At 48.5% G+C, this 23,554-nt stretch overlaps 1 protein-coding gene across 16 annotated transcripts in view; it reads left to right on the forward strand.

Annotated features, from left to right (window-relative positions):
- The window catches only part of DTNB (dystrobrevin beta), a 248,570-nt gene that overhangs the window by 80,608 nt on the left and 144,408 nt on the right, over window positions 1-23,554 (forward strand). For 15 of the 16 annotated variants that reach the window (XM_051843168.3, XM_089326719.1, XM_051843163.3 and 12 more), the window contains 2 exons: window positions 11,350-11,455; window positions 14,592-14,758. The exons of the other annotated variant lie outside the window; for it this stretch is intronic. In XM_051843168.3, coding sequence (XP_051699128.1) covers window positions 11,350-11,455; window positions 14,592-14,758 — 273 coding nt within the window. The remainder of the gene's footprint in view (window positions 1-11,349; window positions 11,456-14,591; window positions 14,759-23,554) is intronic. 16 annotated transcript variants of the gene reach the window in all.

A 23,554-nucleotide genomic window follows, 5' to 3' on the forward strand; every position in this document is an offset into this window, starting at 1 on the left:
CGGGTTCCTGCCACCCACATGGAAGACCCAGATGGACTTCCTGGCTCCTGGTTTTGGCCTGGTCTAGCCTCTGCATTTGAGGAGTGAACCAGTGGATGTAAGATCTCTGTCTGTCTCTCTTTCCATCACTTCCCTTTCAAATAAATAAATCTTACAAGATAAATAAAAAAAATTAAAGCTCCCCCTACCATAGTTTTGGTAGCTATAGATACACAGCTGTATGGAACAGGGGCAGGCATTTGGTGCAGTGGTTAAGCTGCTTCTTGGGATGCCGACATCCTGTATTGGAGAGCTTGAGCTCTGCTTCTGATCCAGCTGCTTGCTCAGGAGACCCTGGGGAGCAGCAGGTGATGGTTCGAGTACACGGGTCCCTCTTACCCACATGGGAGACCACGGCTGGGTTTTGGGCTCCTGACCTTGACCTGGACCAGCCCTGGCTGTTGCAAGTATTTGGGGAGTGAATTGAAGATCTCTCTGTCTTTGCCTTTCTGCCTTTCAAATAACAAATGAAAATTAAAAAATACATAATAAGAGCAAATTTGAAGACCGGTGATACATTGATTCACCAAAAAAACCAATACACACATACATACCTTTTTTATTTTTAAAGTTAAAAATTGGGGCAGGCATTTGATGCAGTGGTTAAATCACTGCTTGGGTACCTGCATCCCACACCCAGGTGCCTAGTTTGAGTCCCAGTTACTCCCTCCCGGCCCAGCTTTCTGCTAGTGTGCACCCCAGGGGGCAGCAGTGTTGGCACGCGTCTGGAGGTCAGGCTAAAAACGGATCGGGTTGTGAAACACTGCTCTCAGCTGGTGCCGCGGCTCACCTGGCTAATCCTCCGCCTGCGGCACCGGCACCCCGGGTTCTAGTCCCAGTTGGGGCGCCGGATTCTGTCCCAGTTGCTCCTCTTCCAGACCAACTCTCTGCTGTGGCCTGGGAGGGCAGTGGAGGATGGCCCAAGTCCTTGGGTCCTGTACCTGCATGGGAGACCAGGAGGAAGCACCTGGCTCCTGGCTTCGGATCAGCTCAGCCTGCTGGCCATAGCGGCCATTTGGGGGGTGAACCAATGGAAGGAAGACCTTTGTCTCTCTCTCTCACTAACTCTGATTGTCAAAAAATAAAAAAAGAAAAAAGAAAAAAGAAAAAAAAAAAGAAAAAGAAACACTGCTCTAAGCAGTGTTGGGATGGGGAAGGGAATTCATAGGGAGAATTATCTGTGAAGAACAGTATCTGACAAAAGGGCAACACTGACATGGAGCACCAGACCTAACGTAATCTTTGATTTGGTTATAATGTAAATGCCGTGCTGGGAATCCAAGGTTGGAATGCCAGTTAGAAATGCTGAAAAGGGGCCAGTGCTGTGGTGTGGCAGGTGGGACCGCCGCCTGCAGTGTCTGCATCCCATATGGATGCTGGTTCGAGTCCTGGCTGCTCCACTTCTGATCCAGCTCCGTCCATTGTGGCCATCTGGGGAGTGGACCAGCAGATGGAGGACCTCTCTCTCTCTGCCTGTGCCTCTCTATAACTCTGCCTTTCAAACAAAATGAATAAATCTTTAAAAAAACTGCTGAAGAAATTTTAAAAGTTGTAATTGTTAATTCATAAGAATGCTATATGAAATTCTGCAGGTTACCTTACGACACACGATTGTGATGCCTTTGAATTCACAACCTGATTGCTTTTACCTGCTTCGGATTCCTGTAAAGTCACCTGCCAGCATTTTGTATATGACAGGTTTGGAAAAGCCAGAGAAACTTGAATTAGGTCTACGAAGATGATAAAGACAAAAGGAGCTCTGGAAGAAGTGGAAACCGCTGATAACACGGCCAGGGTGTGGGACTGTTAGCACAAAGATCGTGCAGCAGGAGTTAAATTCAGAGTTCGTGGCCGTTTCCTGTGAGTTTGTCTTCCTCCAGTCTCTGTTTCTGCAGCAGCCCATGCACCATTGCAGAGAGAACGGTACCGATGAGTGGAACAGGAATCGCATTGCCTGTTCTTGGGCAGCTTTCCCCAGCATATTGCCGTTCTGACTGAACAAAGAAGAGGTCGCAATTACATAGAAAGTACGAGTGCTTTAAGAAGCTGAAAAATCTTGCGGTACCTTCCTTAAGTGAAAGAAGTGACTGGTTGAGGGGACTCGAGACTGCTTGTGCATTGTGAGGATGATGAAGCTGGGTGAAGAAAGCAAGGGGACAAAGCAGTTGATGGAGCTTGTGACCCTGGGACTTGGCACTGAGTTTTGCTAAAATTGATCTACCTTGGGCGGCGTCATTGCCCCTAGCACGAGGGAGGGAAGAAGTGTCTCAGACCCTAGAGATGGAAGGGGTCGTCCTCCACTGGGGCTCCCGTGGCCGTGCCTGTGGACAGGGAGGTGCTGTTGCTTGGGGCATCCGCTGTTCACAGCGCTGCACAGTGTTCTGTCGTTTCGCTCTTGCTTCTCATGTGGGTTTAAACCACGCTTCGCAGGCTGCAGAGTTTTCCATCAGCCTGTGTTACATTACAGCAGAGATGTTCGGATGCTGAGAACTGTGTATCGATTTGCTTTAGTGTAGTTCTGACTCTTTCATTTTAAAGCCTATTGTTGCTTGTTTTCCACAAGCTCACTCGCAAAGTCAAGTCTATGGATTTATGTCATTGAGTAGTACTTCAAATGTGGAAAAAGAGGATTCAACAGAACCCATCTGTTAGGACAGCAACAACTCCAGGGCTGACTCCAGATGTTGGTGGGGCTTGGAGCAGGGGAGCTGTGCTAGAGCAGCCTGGAAGAGGCCCTGTTGGGTTCTGCACATAGACGCCTCCCCCGAGCCTGCACGTCCACCCCTAGCTTCTCAAGTGCAGTCAGAAGTTCTGTCCACAAAGACCTTGTACGGGAACGCGCTCAGCACCTGTTTTCCTGTCAGTTACCAGTGGGACACTGAGCAGGCGTCTGCTGCGGTAAACTCCTGGGAAAGGTTAATTCAAGAGAGAATATGCCCAGAATTTGCTTCAAAATGCAAGTTGGAGGGAGCGTGGAAACATAGATGAAATGGCGTTAGTTATATGTTGAGAGTGGTTAGAGCAGATTAATAGGTGTATTAGACTCCTCTCTGCTTCTGTATTTTTTTAAAACATTTTAACAATAGAAAACCTGAGCATAGTACGGTGTTAAGGTGGCATCTTAGTTAAGCTTAGTTATTTTGGTGAGTAGGGCAGATATATATATATATATTTTAACAGGCAGAGTTAGTGAGAGAGAGAGACAGAGAGAAAGGTCTTCCTTTTTCTGTTGGTTCACTCCCCAAATGGCCACCACGGCTGGCGCGTTGCACCGATCCAAAGCCAGGAGTCAGGCGCTTCCTCCTGGTCTCCCATGCAGGTGCAGGGCTCAAGCACTTGGGCTATCCTCCACTGCCTTCCCGGGCCACAGCAGAGAGCTGGACTGGAAGAGGAGCAACTGGGACCAGAACCCGGCGCCCCAACCGGGACTAGAACCTGGGGTGCCAGTGCCATAGGCGGAGGATTAGCCTAGTGAGCCGCAGCAATGGCCATTAGGGCAGATATATTAAGAATCTTCATTGTTTAGAAATTAATTTTAATTTTAATTTTAATTTAATTTAATCCTGATTTTACAGGATTAAAAGTACTCAAAATAAGCAGTGAATGTATTTAAATTTCTGTCACATTTTCTGAAACATTAGTGTTTCATTAGAGAAATGTTTCATTTCTCCTTAGATGATTTCCACTTGTTTTATTACATATTTTCTAAGTTTTTATATAAACTTAAGCTTGAAGTGTGCAGCCCACCATGCAGGGAATTTTAAAGTTGGCATCTGTCTGAGTGAAATGGGAACCAGAGTGGAGAGGGAGTGCTGAGGAGAGAAACCACGTAGGGGCATTGTTGGGACTGCTGGGTGTGGGAGAGACCTGCCTGAGGGGGTGGGTGGTGGGGGAGATGGCTGTGTGGTCTTGTGGGTTGGTTCTCGCAGCGGCAGGTGTGGTCCATGCCTGGAGGTGTCCTCTGACCATGTACCCCTCAGCATGTCCCTGCTGGGCCTCATCTACCCCCAGCTGTGGAGTGAGACAGTGTCAATGTTCTGACCTTGTGTTCCTGGACATTGAATAAAGTCTGCCAAGAATTGGGGCCGGCGTTGTGGTGTAACAGGTTAACCTGCAGCATTGCAGCGCCGGCATCCCTGGCTCCTGCCTGGCCCAGCTCCTCCTGCTGTTAAGGCCATCTGAGAAGTGAACCAGCGGATGGAAGATAAGTCAGAGTTCCCCCACCCCCCACCCCGGCCCCCTGCCTTTCAAATAAATACATCTTTGAAATTTGGCAAACATTGCGTGGCATGTGCATGTCGTGTGTGCGTTACTTCACAGATTTGGGGCGCTTTGCCATCATTGCATCTGAGCTGATGTAGCCTTGGAGACCCTGTTCACATCCGGACATCTTTGATCTTGATACCTCCCTCCCTCCCCCTCCCCCTCCTCCCCCCTTCCTTTAAGCAAAATGCAGGTTTGTGATTGCAGTTGGTTGGGCATTGGTGCTGATGGGATGTCGTTTCCTGCATCCATGTGAGCGTGTTGTCTTCTAAGGTGTTCTCAGAAAGCGTGGTCTGTGATGTGGCATTGAACAAGATGTTATTGTAAATGCAGGAAGGTCTGGACGCAGAGTAGAGGGGAGTAACTTTGATCCCTAGTAAAGCAGGTATTATCATCAGAGGAATTCCATATGTCTCGCAAAGCAGTACCAGGAGCTTTATAGAACTATTTTTTTAAGGAGGAAATCCATAAATAGATGAAGTTGTATTTTTTTGTTAATGAGATATGACCAAAATAATTTCTTACCATGCCGAATGGTGCATCTGAAGGCCAATGAAGCTGCCAGCTCCCTTTGAATGGATAAAAGAAGTTCTCAGTTCACCAAGAGGCTCTGTGCCCGATTCACGTCATTAAGGTTGATAGTTAATTAAGTCGTTGAGTCATTTAATTGGCAGGGCATTTTTCTGTCCATGCGGTAGGAAAAAAATAATGGTGTATTGAACAACAGACCTTAGAAGTGTATCTCAGATTGGGTGAAATGTGATTATAGAATGGGTGTTACTGCAGTCATAGCTGCAGTAACGAGGCTGGTCTCACTGGCACCAGCGAGGGGGAATGCGATTGTAGAGACCGGAGGTGAGGTTTGTCCTGTGGAGGTGAGTGTCTTACTTGGAGAGAAGTGGCAGGTGGCTCAGCGGTTTTCTTTGCAGTAAGGGTTTTGTTAGCTAGCAGTGCTCCCTGTCTCCGTGTTTTAGGAAGGGCCCCCTCTTGGTGGTTGTTCACGGGCTGAAAGCATGTGCTGTTCTGTCTGGTCACCTGTCCTGGCCTGAGGCCGGCGGACCGGGCTGAAAGCCACCAGCCAGGACATGGGGTATAGGGGCCGTCGGCTCTCTAGCTGCCTCTCCAGTGTTTCTGCTGGGGCAGCCCAGTGTGTGCTCCCGTTGTGGTCCTCTGATGTCCCCTCCTACTCTGCCACCTTAGGGAAAGCAGAAGAACTTGTCACCCCAGAAATCGAGGACCCCGATCTGGTCAGTAGGTCAGTGGCAGCCTAAAGAGGACTGTGCTGCTCAGTCATTGCTTTTTGCTTTATTATTCCTTTTACTCATAAGCAAATATGAGTCTAAGTCATCATTTAAAATATAGTGCGGCGTCACCCTTCTTTACTTAAAAGCTGTTACCGCCATGGCCTGCAGCTAAGGTTCTTAGCCTGACTGGCAGCTCACTGTCCTGCCCAGCCCCTCCCTTCAGCATCATTCCTCCTGCTCCCACGCAGCCTGCCCCGACTGACTCTTGCCCTCTACAAGGTGCCGGTACCACTGTCGCAGTGCCGTAGCGGTTGTGCCATATGGGCTCCCCCAGCGCTGCAGGGACACACCTCTTTCTACACAGCCATGCCAGCAACAAATGTTCCTACACGCTGGCGTCTTGCCAATCTGATAGGTGAGAAATGTTATAGTCTAGTTCTGATTTGCATTTCTCTTGTTTTGAGTAACGTGCATTTTGAGTGAGTGAAAGTCCTCACACTTCTTTTCTTTGTTTATGCTGCTTGCTCTCACTTAAAGGCACTAATCTCTGACCTTTCTCTCTTCCCCAACAAAGCATTTGCATTGTGTTCTCTCTCTCTTTTAAAATTTCAGAGAGAGAAAGGGAAAGCAAGAGCAAGACAGAGAGTGCTCTTGTCCTCTGGTCCATTTTCCAAATGCCCACAGCAGCCTCTAGCTGGGGCCAGAGCTGGAGCCTGGCCACTCAGGCAGGTCTCCCCTGTGGGTGGCAGGGCCCCAGCGACCTGAGTCGCCGCTGCTGCCTGCCAGGATCTGCATCGGCAGGAAGCTGGAGTCCGGAGACGCTAGGCCAAACGCCTGCCCCAGAGTCCTCGGGGTTTCAATCCTGGCGAAAGCATCCCCACTTCCTTGATGCTTAGTCTTTTAATGTAGGATTGATTGTTTCCTGTTAGAAATTGAGACCAGTTCAATCAGAAAGAAAAATCTTCTAGAACCCGGCAGCTGCATTCCCTCCCCGCCACATGTGCTTCTTGTCTTTATAGCCAGAGAAAAGAGAGTGATGTGCAGAAACAGCCTGATAGTCTGCAGTGGACGTTTGCCTTATATGGACATGTCCTGCTCAGTTGGCAGTCTGTGATTGGCTGAGACTCAGTTGCTTGTTTACAAGGGTATCCTCTTATTAGGTTGCAGTTTGTTACCTCATCAAGCTACGGTACATTGCATTAGTGTTGCAGAGGACCCTGGGTGGAACTTGAGTAGGGGTCAAGTGCAGAGGCTGGCTTGGACCAGCTTTATCGGGGTCCAGCACTTTCCCTTACAAGGCATGTTACATGCAACTCAGTTACGCCTTGAATGATTTTGGTCACCTTCAATTTTACAGCCCCGATGACTGATAAGACTGTAAGATGATGATGTTTCCTAAACATTTGTTGGCTTAATCAGATATGATCTTAAATCACATGACATGAGAACAGTTTTGGGCGCCTGGATGTACTCGTATTCTCCTTGTCTTCTTCAGTGTTGCTGTGCAGTTTCCTCAAATGATACGGTCTTAGCAACAAACTATTGCAGGAAAATAAACTATTCTGGAATTTCTGGAGCACTTTCCTAGTCTTTGACCTGTAATAAATAAAAATATCTCTCATAAGAAGCACAGCAGCATTATGTAGTTGTGTCATTACAAATTACCCTTATTTTCAAAGTCCAGAATAAATAGGTTTCAGGGACCTGGTCCTTCGACTCTGGGTGATACATGGTTGCCTTTGCCAGAAAAGTTATTCCTATAGCTCTGCACAAAAGTTTGCATAAAAATATTTTAATCTGAGAGCTTTAAAAATGTCATTTTCAAGACTCATCTCTAAATCTCTTTCATTGTTTAAGTGATAGGGCCACAGGTAAGAAATGTCATGCTGCACGTCAGGAAAGAGTTTTGATTGGGAATGAAGAAGTTAGAAATTGCAGTCATGATAATATATATTTTTTTTGACAGGCAGAGTAGACAGAGAGAGAGACAGAGAGAAAGGTCTTCCTTTGCCGTTGGTTCACCCTCCAATGGCTGCTGCGGCCGGCGCACCGCGCTGATCCGATGGCAGGAGCCAGGTACTTATCCTGGTCTCCCATGGGGTGCAGGGCCCAAGCACTTGGGCCATCCTCCACTGCCTTCCCGGGCCACAGCAGAGAGCTGGCCTGGAAGAGGGGCAACCGGGACAGAATCTGGCACCCCGACCAGGACTAGAACCCGGTGTGCCGGCGCCGCAAGGCAGAGGATTAGCCTAGTGAGCTGCGGCGCCAGCTCTCATGATAATATTTTGCTAAATCACTTTACTTGATTTCTCACGTTAGTTTAACGATACTGGATTTCTCATTTGTAGGAAATGGTCTCCCTGCTCCCCCCTCCCCCTTTTAAAAAAGGGAGGGAGCTAGTCAGGGGAGGAGGAAGGGAGGTGAGAATGGCCTGTCGGTAAGAATTATAGGTCCTGAGGGTTGGAAGAACAAGGGGCGACCACGGAAACATGCGTTTCTAAGAGAAACCTCGAGACCCTGTACAGACCATCTCAGCGCTTCACAGAGGAAGGCACAGGATTTGCTCAGTGGACAGGCAGTGAAGACCTTGTACAGAATAAAATAGTAAAATGTTAAGTGAGAAACACAGATTGGGGCTGGCTCTGTGGTGTAGCGGGTAAAGCCCCCGCCTACAGTGCAGGCATCCCATATGGGCATTTAAGTCCCAGCTGCTCCACTTCCATTCTAGCTCCCTGCTGATGCTACTGGGAAAGCAGCAGAGGATGGTCCAAGTCCTTGGGCCCCTGCACCATGTGGGAGACCCAGAGGAAGCTCCTGGCTCCTGACTTGGGATTGGCTCAGCTCAGATCCAGCCATTGCAGCCATTTGGGAAGTGAACCAGCAGATGGAAGATCACTCGATCTCTCTCTCTCTGCCTCTGCATCTCTGTAACTTTGCCTTTCAAATAAATAAATAAATCTTTTTTTGAAAAAAAAAATCAAATTATATGCTTGTATCTACCCTATGTTCATAATTATGTAGGGAGATATTTACATCTGGGTGGAAATAAATTAAAATGAAAATTGTGAGAATGTCATTTGCATTTTTATTATAATTGTTATAATCAGTATCGTGCTATAAAAAATGAGGAATGGAAAGAATGTGTTCAACTCTAAACTAGAAACAAAGCAAAAAGGGTGTGTGTGTGTGTGAAAAGAGCCAGTCTGCTTTCCTGTGCTTGTTCAGTAAGCCTGGCCCAGCCCTTGCTGTTGTGGCCATTTGGGGATTGAACCAGTGGATAGAAGACGTATCTCTCTCTCTCTCTCTCTCTCTCTCTCTCTCTCTCTCTCTCTCTCTCCTCTCTCTCCCTCTCTCCCCCCCCTCTCCCTCCCTCCCTCCTCTTCTCTCCTTCTCTCTCCCCCCTCAACTCTGACTTTTCAATAAATAAATAACTTTTTAAAAATATTTATGTATTTATTTGAAAGAGTTACACAGAGAAAAAAAAAGAGGCAGAGAGAGAGAGAGGTCTTCCATCTGCTGGCTCACTCCCCAGGTGGCTGCAACGGCCAGAGCTGCGCTGATCTGAAGCAGGAGCCAGGAGCCTCCTCTGGGTCTCCCACGTCAGTGATCTGAAATGGACACTGCGGATCTCATTTGAGTGCACGGGTGCTTCACGTCCATCACACCAGGCACCATCCACACCGGGTCCTCCGTGCGAGCGGTCGGCGGCGTCTGGTTTCCAGCCTTGTTCCTTCATTCTTTGCTCCTGGACTCCCCGAGGTCTCCGAAGCAGGAGTGAGCAGGTGCCGTGGACACCTGTTCCTGGGCGGGCTGGAGGCGGCGATCCTCCCGGCTCAGCCTCGGCGTGCTGAGACGTGGCAGGGCCCTCCCGTCCGCCCCCCACCTGTCAGCGCCGGCCCGGGGTCCTGGCCTGTGTCTGAGCCTTCTCTTCTGTGTGCCGTCAGTGTTGTCACCCCAGGTTTGTATTGCAAAGCCTCTTTCCGGCTCTGCCTTCTCCTTTACCTCCTTTCTACTCTCTGAGGGCTCTGTCTTCCTGATAGGGATGCCCTCCCTCCTTGCTTCCTGTTTGTATTGAAGTATTAGTGGTAAAATAAAAAAATTCAAAGTTATTTTGTAATGAACTGGCAAAATCTGCTAACCAGTTTTACCTCTCTTCCACCTTTCTCTTGAAAAATTATTTTAGAGTCTTATGAGGAAACGCCCATATTTTTAATAGCCTCTTCTTTACATTAAGGGAAGTGGCGGAGCCAAGAACACAGCTCCACCAGCACCAGGCCTCCTCCAGTGGCTGCGTGGCTGCGCTGGGCTACGAGGGCCGGGCCGTCGTCCTGAGCCCACCTCCTGGGAGACCTCAGCTCCTCTCCCTGGGAGCTGGAAAGGCGCTCTGTGGGTTGGAAGAAATAAAAAGAAACTTTGTTCGTCTGAAATAATGGTTGAGAATTTATCTGCCTCAAATAAATCTATTTCTGTCTTGTCTCTAGATGTTTCTAACTTTTCTGCGCCCAGCTGGGACCTAATTCTTTGCGTGTTTCATGTGCAGGGTGTGAGTTTCGCAGAAAAGAAGGCTGAAGCAGTCAGGGAGGTGGGGCAGTGGCGGGGCTGCCGCGGGGGCTTGTGGGTGTTGGGTACTAGGCTTGTCGAGGCCTGTCTCTACCACCTTGGGTTTGTTTTCTTTTCTGGGAGTGAGGCCTTTCTTTTCCAGAGTGAGGCCTCGCCGCTCACTCTGGTTCTTAGTACTTGGCCCGTTGTGTGCCGGCCACTGCTGTGGAAGCCGCATACGTGGTGGATGGCCACACGCCAGTGGCTCCTGCTGCCCGTGGTGGCCTTTGATTCGTAGCCAGGTGTGGATCTCTGTCTCGCCAGTGCAGTAGCTAGAATAGTACTTTCAAGGCCCTGCCGTCTGATTGGAGTTGGATTGTCCTTTCATTTTCTCATCTGTAGAATGAAGCTACCTAGCCTGTCTACCTTATACAGTTGTTGGAAAGATTGAAATAAAAGGGGCGGGTGTTTGGCCTACCTGCTGAGATAACCGTATCCCGTGTTGGAGTCTGGCTCACTGTCACTGAGATCCCTGGAGGCAGCAGCTAACAGCTCTCCTGCGGAAGGCCTGCGTTGAGTTCCTGGCTCCCTCGTCCAGCTCTGGCTGTTGCAGGCGTTTGCGGAGGGAACCAATAGAAACACTCTGCGTCTGTCTCTCCTCTGTCTTTGTGCCTCTCAGATTGAAAATAAGAGAAAAGATAAAGAAACATTTTTAAATGTATGTGGAAGCGTTAAAAAAAATAAGAAAAAACAAGAAGAACTGGTGTGGTACAGCAGGTTACGCTGCCACTTGGGACACCAGCATCCTGTGTCAGAGCGCCGGTTCAGGTCCCAGCCGTTCCACTTCTGACGCCGCTCTCCGATAACATGCCTGGGAACGCAGCAGAAGATGGCCGGAGTACTTGGGCCCCTGCCTCCCATTTGGGAGACCAGGATAGAGACCCTGGTTTCTGGCTTTGGCCTGGCCCACCCCCAGCTGTTGCATCCACCTGGGGAGTGAAAATGAACTAGCGGGTGGGAGATCTCTGTTATTCTGCCTTTCAAATAAATAAGTTATAAAAGAGCCAATAAAAATTCAAATAATGTACACAGAAACAGGTTTGAATATAGTAGTGTCAATGCATGGTGTAGTGCCTGGTGTTTTATTTTGCTGTAAAATTTCACGTGCAATTTTCAAACATGGCGGAGTCTGGATTTAGCTTGGTCTTGGCGTGTGCAGGTGCCTGGGGGCTCTGAAGCATGTTTGCTTTTGTTCTCTTGGCAGAAGAAGGTAATGCTCAACACGTTTCTAGACACGATGATGGCCGACGCTCCGCCCCAGTGCCTTGTCTGGCTGCCGCTCATGCACAGGCTCGCACACGTCGAGAACGGTGAGCAGAACGCTGCCCTCTCCCTTGCCTACCCCGTGGGAGGTTTCTGAACTGGTTATTTGCGATGCTCTTAGCTACTGTTACTGAAGATTATAATTCACGTCTCCTGGCACCGTGTCATTTGAACGCACGGTTTCAGGTTTCAAAGGCGGAATTTTTATTTCTTGAAAAGGAGTGGTGGTGGTGGTGGTAGTGCATTGCTTAGGATGCTGAGAAATGATGCTATCAGGCTGTAGAGCATGAGGTTCAAACTAGGCTTTCCCCCAAGATCACAGATGACTGTTTCCTGTCTGACTCCACCTGAGTTAGCTGTAACTGCCTTTTTTTCTCTTCCTTTAATTTATCAAAATCAGAAGATTCTAAAACGTGAGATATACAGCATCAGTATTTTGGAATGACTTAAAAATAGCTAACAGCTAAATTAGCACTGGTTCTCACCGGTCTTCTGTTTTATTTATTTATTTTGTTTTCTTCCTCTACTGTTTTAGCTGGGAGCCTCTCTGGTATCAATCTGGGTAGTTTGTCTTGCATCTTTGTTTCACTTTGAATGGAAGTGGTGTTTGTTTCTTAGAAAGGCCCTGTGGTTATCGGCTGTTGCCATCACATTTTCTCCTTGTTTGGCTCCTTCGAGTGACTCAGGGAAGCCTGAAGCTTTTCTGTGCAGCGGCGTCTGCTGGGGTTCCACAAGACACAACATGGAGCAGCCCAGGAGCCACTAGAAAGTGGAGCTCTCTCCTTTTCCACCCTTGTGAGAATGAAGCAGTCCCAAATTCTTTTATTTTCTACTTCTCTCTGTCCATTTTGTTCATTAACTTGTTTTTGTTTTTTAATTATCTGCCTTTTGCCCTATTTAACAAGGATCTGAGATTAAGGATTATTTTGTTAAAGGACTAGAATCTCTTAATTAGACTAAAATAGATTTCTTAACAGGAATTTTGGACAGAGATTTAATGTTTTAAATCCTTATGGTATTATTGGTTCATGATTTGAGAGCCTTAAGTGCTTATATCTGGTTCATTTTCATGAAAGCGTTGCGTATTTGCTGCATCACCCAGAAAGAATCTCATTTGTCAAGATGTCTGGTTATCTGTATGAACATTTTGATGTGACTGGTGTAGTGTATTATTTTTGATTACATTCTTAAGTTGTTAGTGATGTTAGTTTTCTCAGAGAGAGGAATGTTATGAAATCCTTGAAATACTTAGAAAGCATGCCGCCTATCACATTAACATTTGTCTGTACATCTTAACTTTTATGGTGGTAAACACATTTAAAATTATCGCTATGTCTAGTGTTTTTGTTTGTTTTTCGCTTTGTGTTCTGGCTTGGGCCCTTCCCATGAAGTCCCTCACTTGAATTGCATTGAGGGGCAGAAAGGGTAGTTCGCAGGTAAGACACCTGCATCGCACCTCCAAGTTCCTGGAGTTCATCCCTGCCTCCAGCTCCCTGGGAGTGCAGGCCTAGGAGGAGCAGTGATGCCGCACATGGTTGAGTCCCTGCCACCCACAGGGGAGCTGGCTGTGTTCCTGGCTCTCAGCTCCGCTCCTGTCCAGCCCTGAATATTGCAGGCACTCTCCTCTGCCTCTACAATGATTTTTTTTTTAATATAAAAAGGGCTGACATTTGGGTTAAGATGCAGCTTGGGATACCAGTGTCTCATATTGGAGGTCCTGGATGAGAGTCCCAGCTTCCCCTCTGACCCAGCTTCCTGCTAATGCACACAGTGGGAGGCACCAGGTGGTGACTCAAGTCACTGGGTCCCTGCCACCGTGTGGGAGACCTGGAGTGAGTTCCTGTGTCTTTGCTTCGGCCCAGCCCCAGCTGTTGTGGGGCCAGTAAATGGGCGATCTCCATCTGTCTCTCCCACCCACCCCGCACTGGCCTCTGGTATCTCTGCCTTTCCACCTACTGCTGTCAGTGCCCAGGTGGGTGCGAGTTCTTAACTCAGCAGACATTTGAGGACCTCTGTCCAAGCTGCTTAGCGTAAAATACCACTTGCAGCTAACAGAGACGTCCTGGCTCTGTGCTCAGGGAAGGGAGCAAAAGAACACACAGCCAGCAGGAGCAGTCTTGGTTTTCAGGGCTCTTGTCCATCAGTGAGGGATGCTTGCATACCTCTGACAATAACACATCTCCTTTAGGAAACAACAGACAAGAGATTTAAAAAAAAAAAAAAAAAGGTTGACGGGGCCACTACTGTGGCCTAGTGAGTAAAACTGCTGCCTGCAGTGCCAGTATCCCATATGGGCACTGGTTTGAGTCCTGGCTGCTCCACTTGTGATCCAGTTCTCTCCTATGGCCTGGGAAAGCAGTAGAAGATGGCCCAAGTCCTTGGGCCCCTGCACTCATGTGGGAGACCCGGAAGAAGCTCCTGGCTCCTCGCTTTGGATCAGTGCAGCTCTGGCTACTGTGGGCATCTGGGGAGTGCACCAGCGGATGGAAAATTTCTTTCTCTCTCTGCCTGTCTGTAATTCTGCCTTTGAAATAAATAAATAAATCTTTAGGAAAAAAAAGTTGGCAAGTGAAGATTTCCCTCTCTTCCTCAATTGTATGTGTTTTGGAGAAACACGAGTTTCATTTTAAAGGAACAAACTGATTACCTTTGAGATGGCCTGGAATGTGGTATTTTATATTGATTTTCTTTCCTTAAGTCTTTTCCTTTTATTTTAATAAATGATTAGACCTGCAGATTAGTTTTTTTTTTTTTTTAAAGATTTGTTTATTTGGAATGCAGAGTTACAGAAGCAGAGAGATAGAGGTCTTCCACCTGCTGGTTCTCTCCCCAGTTGGTCAAAACAGCCAGAGCTGGGCCAGAATAAAACCAGGAGCCCAGAGCCTGGAGCAGGGACCCAAGGACATGGGCCATTTTCCACTGCTTTCCCAGGCCGTCATCAGGGGCTGGATTGGAAGTAGAGCAGCCAGGACTCAAACCTGCGCCCATATGGGATGCTGATGATGCAGGTGGCAGCTTTACCCACTAAGCCACAGCGCCAGCCCCCAGAGTAGATTTTTTAGTTCTAATCTTGTGTTCACCTTTACTTTTATATTATATTTGGTTGTCATTTGTGTTGATTTTATTCTCCAAATGAAGTAATTTCTCTGCCCCCCCCCATCCCCCCCCCCCCGCCGGCGCCAGTCTTCCATCCCGTGGAGTGCTCCTACTGCCGCTGTGAGAGCATGATGGGCTTCCGGTACCGATGCCAGCAGTGCCACAACTACCAGCTCTGCCAGAACTGCTTTTGGCGCGGCCATGCCAGCGGCAGTCACAGCAACCAGCACCAGATGAAGGAGCATTCCTCTTGGGTAACTGCTTTTCCCTGCCCGTCCCTCCGCGTGGTCGTCATGGCCCTGAGCCGGCTTCCTGGTGGATGCCTGCAGACGCAGACGTGCGGGAGGCCGGGCCAGTGGGCTGCTGTGCTCCTGCACTCCACTCCAGAAGCGGCACTGTAAACGCACGCCAGGAGGTGGCGCTGTGATCGCACTGGGGATGTGACGCATGCCAGGAGGTGGCGTTGTGATCGCACTGGTAGCACTGGGGATGTGACACATGCCAGGAGGTGGCGCTGTGATCGCACTGGGGATGTGACGCACGCCAGGAGGTGGCACTGTGATCACACTGGGGATGTGACGCACGCCAGGAGGTGGCGCTGTGATCGCACTGGGGATGTCCCTCTTACTCAGGGACAATGCTCCCTTTCCAAGGTGAAAAGTAATTACCTCCCTATTTTAAAATTGCCCGACAGATGTACCCCCATAGTTGGCAGTACATTGTATTTCATAACCATTGCCACACTGGTGTCTTTATCTATGAAAGCAACTTTTAGAATAGCGGTATTTGGCTGGAGGTCTGTGGTGATCTTTCTGTGGTTATCAGTGATGTAACAAGCTTATCATCAATTGTTTTTCTTCTCGGTTCATTTCTAGAGTTCTTAGAATGCCGTGATTATTTTCTGCTAAAAATTGCCATAGTCTTTGTTTTAAAACCATTCCTCTGGTTTTTGCTGTTGTTGGCTGGCTGGTTTGCTGAAGGGTCAAACATCCGTAAGATCAGAACTGTCACTCAGGATCCGAGTCCTTAAGCCTGGTAATCCTGCTGCAACTCAGAGCTTTCGTAGCCACTTTCCCTCCTTTACTTTCCTAAAACTCAACCAGGATAAAGCAGATAAGCTCTTATTAATTAAAGAAAAAACAGTTTAACCTGCATGGCATATAATTTTACTTCCTGCATCTTTGAAAATGTATTGGAAATTTATTATTTTTTTTGATTAGGTAGGTTTTCAGTTGTAGTTAACAGTAACATTTTGTTAACCTGGACATCCTATCCTGGGTCGCATTTGTGTTGCAAATTCTAATACTTTTATGGGGGTTGAGAAGTCAATTTTTACATCTTTTTATTTAAAAAAAAAAAAAACATAGTCTTTTCTCTTTTTCATTGAGTAAAGAGAATTTGCTACCTTTCCCTTTCTTAAGATACCCTTGCAGGTACCCCCACCGCTGTGTTGTGTTCACACTGAGGGAGCTTTCTTCTCCATTACCTTTCTTAATGATTGGATCCGCTGTGCTTCTACTTAGAATTCTCATTCTGGGCCTTGGGGCCAGGAGAATGAGGAACTTGCTCATTTAGCGAATTGATAACCCTTTTAAAAGTGAGTCAGGAGTCTACATTTATTTAAAGTTGACTGACTGGCTTGACTACTGCTTATGATCTACAAAGTGCTTTTTCCTGTTCTCTGTGGGGATTTTTCCTTTGCGTTGTTCTGTGTAGGAAAGAGCACACAGATCACAGTGAAGTCTCCTTTAGCCTCGCAGCAGTCTCTGAGTAGGTCTTAGTTCTGTTTGTTATTTTTATTTCAATGTTGCTAGTTTTTTGGGAAACGTCATTTTGTCAGCATGCATAATGCTGAAGCTGGTGTCCTAAGTGTCCCGATTCTGAATTTTGATGCATATATGCATTGTGTACAAGGTTACTTCAAGAAGTTCACGGGTAGATTGAATAACAGGTAGGTTTCTTTCAGTGCAAAAATATTTGAAACCTGTGCGTAGTTTTCTCTCATGATACTCATTTTCCATGAGCTTTATAAAGACCCTCACATGCATGAATTTCAAAAATTTTTGCACCAAAATAATGTTCTCTTTTAATTCCATTTTTCCACAATGTTTTAACAAGTGTTTTAACATTCCCTTGTGGTGGGTACAGGGGTCCCCACACTGGTATGATCCTTCAGCAGGATGTCTGTGTGGAACTTGCTTTTAAATTAAGACTTTTTTTTTTTTAAAAGAGAGAGGAGAGGCAGGGAGAGAGACAGAGAGAGAGAGGTCTTCCATCCACTGGTTCACTCCCCAATTGGCTGCAACTGCCGGAGCTGTGCCGATCTGAAGCCAGGAGCCGGAAGCTTCTTCCAGGTCTTCCCATGCGGGTTCAGGGGCCCAAGGACTTGGGCCATCTTCTGTTTTCCCAGACCATAGCAGAGAGCTGGACTGGAAGAGGAGCAGCCGGGAATAGAACCAGCGCCCACATGGGATGCTGGTGCCGCAGGCAGAGGATTAACCTGCTTTGCCACGGTGCCGGCCCAAGCAAACTTCTTTTAAACCTTCTCATTTGTGGCACTGGCTTAGTGTTCAGCTGGCTCACCCCTGATGAGGCTGATGTCAGAGGGAGGAGGGACAGAAAGCTGTGCTGATGGGGGCGACCTGGTTGGTAAGCGTGTTGCCCGTGGTGCTCTGCAGGGACAGCTCACGCCAGCCGAGCTCTGGGTCAGTCTTTGGAAGGATCACAGTGTGAGGCTGTTCCTGCTAGGGTACCACAAGAAACATGAGCTTACGAAGGAAGGGGCTGGCTTGCCGGCAAATGGTAAAAGGAAACAGGAACTTCTGACCCCTGGGGCAGTGACAGAGGAGACAGGCGGCTTCTGGACACTGCACTGTGTGAGCGATGTTGGGAGAGGCGTGAAGCTACAAGGGAGCCTTCTCAGCTGGAAATGCCCTGAGTCCTGGGGCAGGGGTCAGAGTGAGGGTTATGGGCTCCTGGCCCTGGCTGCTCATCAGTCAGCTTGGTCCCACCCACACAGCTTCTGATTGACTGGTCTGAGACGCAGTGCGCCTGGACCCAGACAGTGTTTAGAATCCCCCCCAGGGGATCATATTGTGCAGCCAAAACTGGGAACCCCTGACCTTGTTCATTCGCATGGCCTCTAGGTGGCTTCCGTTAGCTGAAATCAAGAGGCGTCTGTAGAGGCAGAGAAATAAATCAGGTTTGGGCTTTGCATCAGAGGAAGAACTTGATGTGGTTACCGGTGCTTGGAGCTGAGTGGAAACAGAAAGAGCGAAGACCTAAGTTTCTGAGAGAATTGTGTTGGCCACAGAGACCCTGAACCTGGACTGGATGAGCCGTTGACTATTTGAGCCATGAAGCCACTTGTAAGAAAACCAGAACTTTCGCAGGCATGGCAGGTTGGTGGATCATGAAGGTCTCGCAGCCCTAAGGGCAGGCCAGGGTGTGCTTGGCCAACACGGGTGTTGGGCGAGGAAGAAACTCCTGCCGCTGTTCCAACACTGCATGTTCGGGATGGGGTCACACATGGCCATAGTCGGAGGTCTAGGTTGTGCTGGCCAAGTGGACGCACTCTGTGCACCTGCTGTGTGGTGGGAGTTGCTGGTGGGCTCCGTGTGCTGGAGAAGATGTGCAGAGGTGGTGCCTCGTGCTCAGGACTCGCTGAGGTCCGAGGTTTTCTTTTCCTCCAGGATCATTTCAGCCATCCGCCGTTGTTCCCGCCAGTGGGTGACTCACGTGACTTCTCAGCCAGTGCACTTCAGAGCAGACATGCCTTCCCCGTCCTCCGTGCCCCCACCCTCCCACGGAAGATGTCCACGGGCCAAATGACAGGTCCCCAAGGAGCAAGCTGAGGCAGGAGCCCTTGGTGGCAGGAGGCAGGGGACCTGAGCAGGTGGAGCAGAGCCCCCTGCTGGTCTACTTGGAACTGTGCATTGAGTGGGAAGCAGGAAGACGGGTCAGGGACTGGGTTAGGCAGACTGGAGACTGAATCCAGAAGTCATCAGGCCTGATTGAGAAGTGATGTTTGGGCAGAGTTGTGGGAGAGGAGTGCTCGGCATCCCGGCCCCGGGCAGAGATGTTAACTCAGCGAATGGCAGCCGAGTCAGTCCAGCCAGAGGGGGACGAGCGGGCTAAGAGGGCAGAAGAGGGCAGGACGTTAGCAAGGCCCTGGCTGGCACTGCTAGGCCTTCTGCCCCAGAATGAATGAGTCTTTGTAGGGTTTTGAGTAGAAAAATACCACGATTGATCTTGTAAAGCGATTGGTCTGTTAGCCATGTGAAGAATAAACAGTGGAAGGGAAAAGAGAGAGAAGTAGTAGTTCAGGTGTAGGAGGGTGGTGGCAATGGAGGAGCTGAAAAGGGTTGGGTTCCGGTTTGCTTTATAAATCAGCCCCATGGATTGCACGTGGCTTGTGAAAGGAGCTGAGTGAAGGGTGATGTTGAGACTTTAGCCCGGGGCCGGCGCTGTGGCTTAGCAGGCAGAGCCACCTCCTGCATTACTGGCATCCCATATGGGTGCCGGTTCGAGGCTCGGCTGCTCCACTTCTGATCTGGCTCTCTGCTATGGCCTGGGAAAGCAGTAGAAGATGGCACAAGTCCTTGGGCCCCTGCACCTGCATGAGAGACCTGGAAAAAGCTCTTGGCTCCTGATCAGCACAGCTCCGGCAGTGGCAACTCTCTGGGGAGTGAAGCAGTGGATGATAGACTCTCTCTCTTTTCTGCGCTGCCAGAAATCAAAACAAGGCCAGCGCCGCGGCTCAATAGGCTAATCCTTGGCCGGCGCCGTGGCTCACTAGGCTAATCCTCTGCCTTGCGGCGCCGGCACACCGGGTTCTAGTCCTGGTCGGGGCGCCGGATTCTGTCCTGGCTGCCCCTTTTCCAGGCCAGCTCTCTGCTGTGGCCCGGGAGTGCAGTGGAGGATGGCCCAAGTCCTTGGGCCCTGCACCCCATGGGAGACCAGGAGAAGCACCTGGCTCCTGCCTTCAGATCAGCGCGGTGCGTCGGCCACAGCGTGCTGGCCGCGGCGGCCATTGGAGGGTGAACCAACGGCAAAGGAAGACCTTTCTCTCTGTCTCTCTCTCCCTCACTGTCCACTCTGCCTGTCAAAAAATTAATTAATTAATTAATTAATTAAAAAAATAGGCTAATCCTCCACCTGCGGCGCCGGCACACCGGGTTCTAGTCCCGGTCGGGGCGCCAGATTCTATCCCGGTTGCCCCTCTTCCAGGCCAGCTCTCTGCTGTGGCCAGGGAGTGCAGTGGAGGATGGCCCAAGTGCTTGGACCCTGCACCCGCATGGGAGACTAGGAGAGGCGCCTGGATCCTGGCTTCGGATCAGCGCGGTGCGCTGGCTGCAGCGCGCTGGCTGCAGCAGCCATTGGAGGGTGAACCAACGGCAAAGGAAGACCTTTCTCTCTCTCTCTCTCTCTGTCACTGTCCACTCTGTCAAAAAAAAAAAAAAAAAAAAAAAAACAAAACTCAATTTCATAGGAAAAATTTTCATTCATGTCATGTATGGATTTTTTTAGTTCATAAATTTGCTTTTGATTATTTTTAAGTAATCCTATGATCATTTTTTGAATTCCATTTCTGGCATTTTGTCAATCTCTTCATCTTCACATTCTGGTATTGAAGTGTTATGTTTTGGGGGGGGCATCGTGTTTTCTTCCTTATTTTTTTTTCTCTGTGATGGCTTTTATCTTTGAACTGTGCCTCTGTGGCTTAGTGGAGCGTCTGCTCTTTCAGTGAATATCTAGAGGCGTGCGCTGGGTGTGGTCAGGGAGCTCTGTTCAGTGCTGCACGGTGAAGGGAGCATCTAAGGTGATACTGAAGTTGGGTGTAGTAATTCTCTGTTTTGTTGTTGTTGTTGTTGTTTATCAGAGGGGAGGCTTATTCAGCTCTGTTGGCATAGTCTCATGCTCATCTCCTCTCCTCAAAGGAGACCAAAACTACCAAGAACCACACAAAGGATCCATACAGTCCTCAGTGTGAGCACAGATCCTGTTGCAGTGACCCTCAGCAGGGCATCAAGGAGCCCCAAGCGTGTGGCACCACCCACAGTAACTTTCCAGTGTCCCAGCCACACCCCATACCCTCCCACGCAACCACTGTGCGTTCACAGTTCCAGCTCACAGGGCTCCCACAGTCACAAGCTCCCAGCCCCCTGTGGATTCTTCCAGCCAGACTCAGGCGTCTCTTCCCGGCTGGTTGCTGGGCACGCGGACACAGGCTGGTGCAGCTGTTGTGTTTGTCCGGAACGGTGCCCACGCTCTCTTGGCTAGTTACAGGACACTGGTGCCGGTGGTTAGGGAGAGAGAAACGTGTCTCCTTTTTTTCCCCTCTAGGTTGGTTGGTACGCTCCTCCAGAGGGCTCCAAGCTACACTCTCACAGGCTCTTCCTGCAGATTTATTGCCAGTTGACTGAGCTGCTGCAGTCTGGTCTCACCTCTCTCCAGAGCTGGTGCTGAGACTCTCGGCTGCTGGGGTCCTGAGTTGTGTAGGTACACAGTGTCCCTCTAATTTGCATGGATTTTCCTTTGCTGTTTTCTTCCTAACTCTTCCCTGAGACTGCACTCTCTCCACTTTTTTTTTTAAAAACTATCTTTCCCTAGACTAGAGCAGTAAGCTCCCTCCCTATTCACTTCTCTCCTTATCAATTTTAGGAATGGTCCCTCATTCCTGTACTGTTCAGTTTTTTAAAAATCCATATCTCTGTCAACCAAGCTCATGGATGAGCTGTTCTGTCTGCTTTTTCTAAGTATCTATGAAGATAGACATTTAGTAGGGTTAATTAATATTACTGTGCATTCATTCTCTCACTCCAGACTGGCAGTTAGCACTGTACATCCTATCACATTTCTCTGACCACGTTGCTTTCCCATTCTTTGCAGTGGTCAGTGAAAGTCTCCATTTTTTTTCCCTGACAATCTACCCTGCTCCCACCTGTCTTTCAGTAGAGGACTCCTTTCTTTCTACAGAGAGGAACAAAAGCCGTTAGACAGCAGCCACCGCATCTTTCTGCTGCCAGGTGTATTCACTCGTTCATACATTGATTCAACAAATTCTCGTCAGGCACCTGCTATGTAGCAGGCACTCCTCTCGGTGTTAGGGTTAGCTAGAATGAAGTCTGGGCCTTCATGGAGCTTATATTGTAAAGGGAACAGAGAGAGAAAAGCATCAAAAAAACAAAAGCTCTGTGTGGATAAGTGATGGTAATTTCTATGTAGAGACTAAAGTGCAATGATCTGACAAAAGATGACCAAGTAGCTACTTAAGATATGATAGCAAACTACTGAAACTGAATTAGGGAAGTAGGAAATCTGAACAGACCTGTAACAAGGAAAGGGATTGAGGTAGTAATCAAAAACAGCTTCCCACAAAGAAAAGGCCAGGCTTAGGTGGCTTTGCTGATGAATTTTCCTACATATTTAAAGAAATAATACCAATCCACAGATTTTTCTAAAGCAGCTGAGAACAGAACACTTCTCAACTCATTCTTTTTTTTTTTTTTTTAAAAAGATTTATTTATTTATTTGAAAGAGGTACAGAGAAGGAGAAGCAGAGAGAGAGAGAGCAGAGAGAGGTCTTCCATCTGCTGGTTTACTCTCCAATTGGCCGCAAATGCTGGAGCTCTTCCGATCCGAAGCCAGGAGCCAGGAGCTTCTTCCGGGTCTTCCCATGCGGGTGCAGGTGCCCAAAAACTTGGGCTATCGTCTGATGCTTTCCCAGACCATAGCAAGAGCTGGATCAGAAGTGAAGCAGCCAGGACTTGAACCAGCGCCCATATGGGACACTGGTAGTATAGGTGGCAACTTTACCTGCTATGCCACAGTGGCAGCCCCCCAACTCATTCTTTCAGGTCAATGTTACCTTGCTATCAAAACAGAAAACAAAAAGCATAAGAAAGTCACCAACTAATATCTCTTATGAATATAGATGCAAAAATCCATAGAAGAGTATTAGCAAACAAATTCAACAGCCTATAAAAAGGATTGTACAATGCGACCAGTGGGAATTGCATGATTGGGTCAGCATGCAAAAATCAATATATTAGTTGAATAAAGGATAGAAATACAACCATCTCAATAAATGTTAAAGGGAATTTGACAAAACTCAACACCTTTACATGTTAAGCAAGCTGCAAGGCCTAGAAATAGAAGGGAATCTTTTCAACCTAACAAAGGACATATCTGGAAAACCTGCAGTTGACATTCATGCTTAACGGTAAAAGATGGAAGGTTTTCCTCCTAAGATCAGGAAGAGCCTGGTGAGAGTTCAGCTTGGAGCCCTCTGGGGGACAGTGTACCAACCAACCTGGGGGTAAAAAAAGGAGACATGTTTCTCTCTCCCTAACCACCGGCACCAGTGTCCTGTAACTAGCCAAGAGAGCGTGGGCACCGTTCCGGACATACACAACAGCTGCACCAGCTCATGTCCGCGTGCCCAACACCAGCTGAGAAGAGACGCCTGAGTCTGGCTGGAAGAATCCACAGGGGGCTGGGAGCTTGTGACTGTGGGTGCCCTGTGTGCCTAGGAAGGCGAGGGAACATGGCTCAAGTGCTTGGGCTCCTACCATCCATGTGGGAGACAAGATGTAGTTCCTGGCTCCTGGCTTTGGCCTGGCCCAGCCCTGGTTGTTGAGCTCATTAGGCAAATGAACCAGAGGATGGAAGGTTTCTCTGTCTTTGTTTATTTATTTGAAAGGAAAAGTGACAGAGCTTTTAAAAAGAATAAAACACCACAATGAAGGATAAGCCTTTGGCACAGTAGCTTATTTCGAATACCCGTATCCCATACTGGAGCTCCTGGTTAGAATCCCTGTTGCTCTACTTCTGATCCAGCGTCCCACAGACACGCATCCTGGGAGGCAGCAGTGATGGCTCAAGTACTTGGGACCCTGCCACCCACATGGGAGACCCAGATAGAGTTTCAGGCTCTAGCCCTGGCTGTTGCAAGCATCTGGGGAGTGAACCGGTGGTTGGAAGATGTCTCTGTCACTTCCGATAAAATAGAAATAGGTGAATTAGCACCTCGCATAAGATTTTTACCC

This window comes from Oryctolagus cuniculus, chromosome 2, assembly GCF_051225735.1.
Source record: "Oryctolagus cuniculus isolate XC-2025 breed Fujian yellow rabbit chromosome 2, ASM5122573v1, whole genome shotgun sequence".
Lineage (NCBI taxonomy): Eukaryota > Metazoa > Chordata > Mammalia > Lagomorpha > Leporidae > Oryctolagus > Oryctolagus cuniculus.